Genomic DNA, 3822 nt, shown 5'->3' on the forward strand with positions numbered 1-3822 from the left:
TGGAGAATAAAACTTGAGGAAGTAGAAACAGAGGCAAGGAGACTGTGAGGCCCCTGCAGTCATCCAAGTGACAGATGCTGGTCACACTGCCTCAGAGAGGTACTTCATGTACTGACAGAGGACCTAGTGGTATGAGTGAATGAGTGTGGGGTGTGGGAAAGAGATAAGATGACACCATGCTTTCATCACGGGAACAGGTGGAAGAATAGAAGTGAGATTGATTGGAAAGAAAACACTCTGTGGGAGTAAATGGAGGTGGGTTAAATTTAGACACGTCAAGCTGGAGATCCTACTTGATCTCTAAGGCCCACAATCAAGTAAAGATGCCATATAAACAGCTGGACATTTACAATATGCACTTCATTGGAGGTACCAGACCAGAAACTTTGGAGTACCCAAAGGATTTCAAACCATAAGCATCCACTACCTGCAGTATTTTCTATTCCTTAGACTTAATATCCTAACACAACAGAAACTGATCTCATCATCCTGGAGGGCAATTGATGGTGAATCCTTACAGTAAAACTATGCTATCTCAAGATTGCATTTCTGAAAAATAATTTTAAAAACTTTTATAGTATATGTGAGAAGAAATTGCATATCTTTAGTAGACTTAAGGGAGAATTCATTGTGTCCCTGTAGAGGTTGTTACCAGGATGCCTTTCTCTGCAGTGATAAAACTGAGGTCCTCATTTTCTTGTTGGCTATAAACTGAGGCTCTTTTGTACAAGAATACTACATTTCCTTGTCACTTGCCTACTACATCTTGAAAGCCATTATCAGTGAATGGAATCAGTTTTACATCTTATCTAACTCCCTTTTATCTGTTGCTTGGTTTTGTGGGACCACTCAGATAATCTTGAGAATCTTTACACCCCAAAGCTTTGGTTTTTGTTTTTTAACACTGAAGACATCTCTCAAATCAGTTTTGCCAAGGTAGTCACAAGGCCTGTGGATCAGTGCATGGCCCCAATAGTATAAAGTGAATGAATGAAGAAAGATGGTCTCAAAATGAACCTTGGGAAAGTCAGGAACGCAGATGTGGGCAAGATTAAAAAGAATCTGGTCAAAGAAAGTAAAGAGCATCCACTGAGTGGGATGACAAGAAAGGTGGGCAGTGAAGACAGTGTTCAGGTAAGTATATGTCAAGTGTTGCTTAGATTGCAAAGAAGATGAGCACTTGGAGCTGATCATTGAAACTAACAATGTGGAGTTTCCTGGTGACCTGGATAAAAGCACTTTCAATGCAGTGCTGGGGATGCATGGAAAACTCAAGGGACAAAGGGATTTCTCTCAAGAAGATATCCCATTGGCCATACACAAATGACTAGATATATCACATCCGTATTCATTGGGGAAATCAAAACCATACTCATACACTACTTTACATTCAGTAGGATGGACATAATCAATACAATAGATAATAACACAACTTGGAATGCATATGGAGAAATCTTGCAACATTGCTCATGGAAATAGACAAATGGTTCAATTAGAGCCTTCTAGACAGGAAAAGGATGAGTGGATGAGATTTAATTGTACATAGGAACAGAACCGACAGTGTATTTGTATGTGCACAAATAGACATGGATGCACCATAATTTACCATGAGAGATTGGCACACAGTAAAACCCCCAAAACACACTCTGACTGAGACCCCCTAAGGGAAGCCTACTCAAGGTCTGCAAAGGAAGCCTCAACTCCCATTCACTCACGCTGTCTCCATAAACCTCCAGTTCAGCATCCAGAGCCTGCTCCCGTCCCCTCTTTTCTGAGTAGTCAACACCTCTTCACAGGGCTGTGTTCTCAGTGAGACACACAGTTAACAGAGTTGGGGGTTTCATGCGGGGTTCCCTTGGGACGGATTCTGGAGGAGAGGGATCAGGGGTCACATCAAGGACAGAGGAAGAACCTTGACTGTTAGGCATGAGGATCCTGAGTGTGGGGGTGTCTTGGGGAGGTGCCAGGAGAAGTTATAGGCACTAGGTCTGAACGATGCATGCTAGGGGCATCTCGAGCTTGACTGAAGCCAGAGGAAGTGGACGAGTGCAGGCTCAGGCTTAGGGTGCAGGTAACCCGGGGGGCTGGTGTCTCCTGTTTCCTCCACATTCATCATCTTGAAGGCCCGGTCTGGAGTATAAACCTCTCTGCAGAGAACATTGAGCAGCCTCTTTTCTTTAGATGTTATTCACCGGTAGCCTAGGAATGCAAGAGAGAAGGTTCAGGAGCAGCTGAGGGGTGATTAAGTGACCCAAGAGGGACCCTCCTGCCCTCAGTGCCCATTAACACAAACTGCTCAGGAATGCCTTCAAAGCATCCAGCACTACATTTGGCAATTATAAATGTTCTTAGTTAATGTTGCTGAATTTGCCGCATTTCCCCAAAAGTGAGACTTAACTGGAAAATAAGCCCCAGCATGATTTTTCAGGATGCTTGTAATACAAAACCTACCCCCAAATTAGCCCCAGTTGAGGTTATCAACAGACAGATTCATTTAATATAGCTGTTACAGCACACCATGCACATACTGAATTATAAAATAATAACATTAATATATAAGTAAATGTGAGTGAACATTATTTTGGGCATTAAGATATAAAGGAAGTTATAATATAAATTATAAAGAAGTATTTATGAATCTCCAAGGGTTCTCCTTAAGAGAAGAGGTAAATGCCTATGTAAACAGAAAAACTTGAGACTTATTGCCGAATAGCTGATCAGAGTTTGCACAGTACCCACATATAATGCACACACTTGATAACAAATGGATGCGATTGTGTCTACTATGAAACTTAACGATTTAATATGTCACATGTTCTAATCCATGTTCTCAATCCACTTGTGTGAAGTAAAGAAATGTTTCCTGAATTTTGTTGCCTATAATTTTTCAGTGCTTTTGTGTGGACCATCATCCTTAACTTTGTCTTTTTGTTGCTACTCCTGTCCTGCAAATCTTCTACTAACATTTGATTTAAAGGGAACTTTTTGAAGCTCAACCTCCAAGAGGTCGTGACATGAATGAAGAATTTATGGGATATAATCCCTGTATTATTGAGCACTAGGATAGGGTACGTGGACAAACTGCTGATGGAAAGACAGCTCCATTGCTGGATGTGAGAGATTAGAGCCAAAGGTTCCACAGTAAATGCAGTTGTAAGATATTCAGGGCAGAATTCAGGATTTGAAGAATAATGATGATGTTCTAGAATATGACATGTCTGTAGTGAATAAATGCAGGTTTTTGTATATGAGTAAATGAAAAAATATAATTTTGTACATAAATAAATATACATTTTTGTACATAAAAATAAAACATCTGTGGAAAATCAGCCCTAATGCATCTTTCAAAGCAAAAGTTAATATGCGATCCAGTCTCATTTTGGGACAATGTGGTACAAAAAGAGTTAAAGAATACTGGGAACAGAAACAGCTGTTTTCTTAGACTGGGGAGCACACAGCCGGCAGTGACTCCTGTGAGTGGTCAGTCTGGCTACTGCCCCGGACTTCACCTTGTCCTTACTCTCATGAGATGCCTGGTCCATCATCGGCACATAGTAGATGCCATCGTCATCGACCCTGTGGTCCTGCTGTGGTTCTGCACCTGAGTCATTGACAGAGTGAAGCTCGGTTCTGTGCTTAGGAACCCGTAACCTTCCCCCACCTCCGTGAACCCAAGGCCATCATGGTCACACACAGTGCCCTCTCTGCAGGACCCACTTCCTGGTAGCAAAGTGCAGGAGGGAAAATGCCAGGGTGCACTGGGAGAGAAGAGGTCATTGCCCATAAGGAGAAGTGCAACCTGCCACTTCCGCTTCCACCATC

The 3822-nt window shown here is 42.1% G+C and overlaps 1 protein-coding gene across 1 annotated transcript in view; it reads right to left on the bottom strand.

Moving 5' to 3' along the window:
• Positions 1-1513: 1513 nt before the first annotated feature.
• Positions 1514-3822, bottom strand: part of LOC102019656 (SLAM family member 9-like) — a gene marked incomplete in the record, with an annotated part of 107107 nt that continues 104798 nt past the window's right edge. Inside the window, 2 exon segments of the mRNA XM_013510158.1 lie at positions 1514-2199; positions 3521-3601. Of these exon segments, the coding sequence (XP_013365612.1) occupies positions 2189-2199; positions 3521-3601 (92 nt within the window).

This window comes from Chinchilla lanigera, unplaced genomic scaffold (genome assembly GCF_000276665.1).
Source record: "Chinchilla lanigera isolate Chin_1 unplaced genomic scaffold, ChiLan1.0 scaffold00222, whole genome shotgun sequence".
NCBI lineage: Eukaryota > Metazoa > Chordata > Mammalia > Rodentia > Chinchillidae > Chinchilla > Chinchilla lanigera.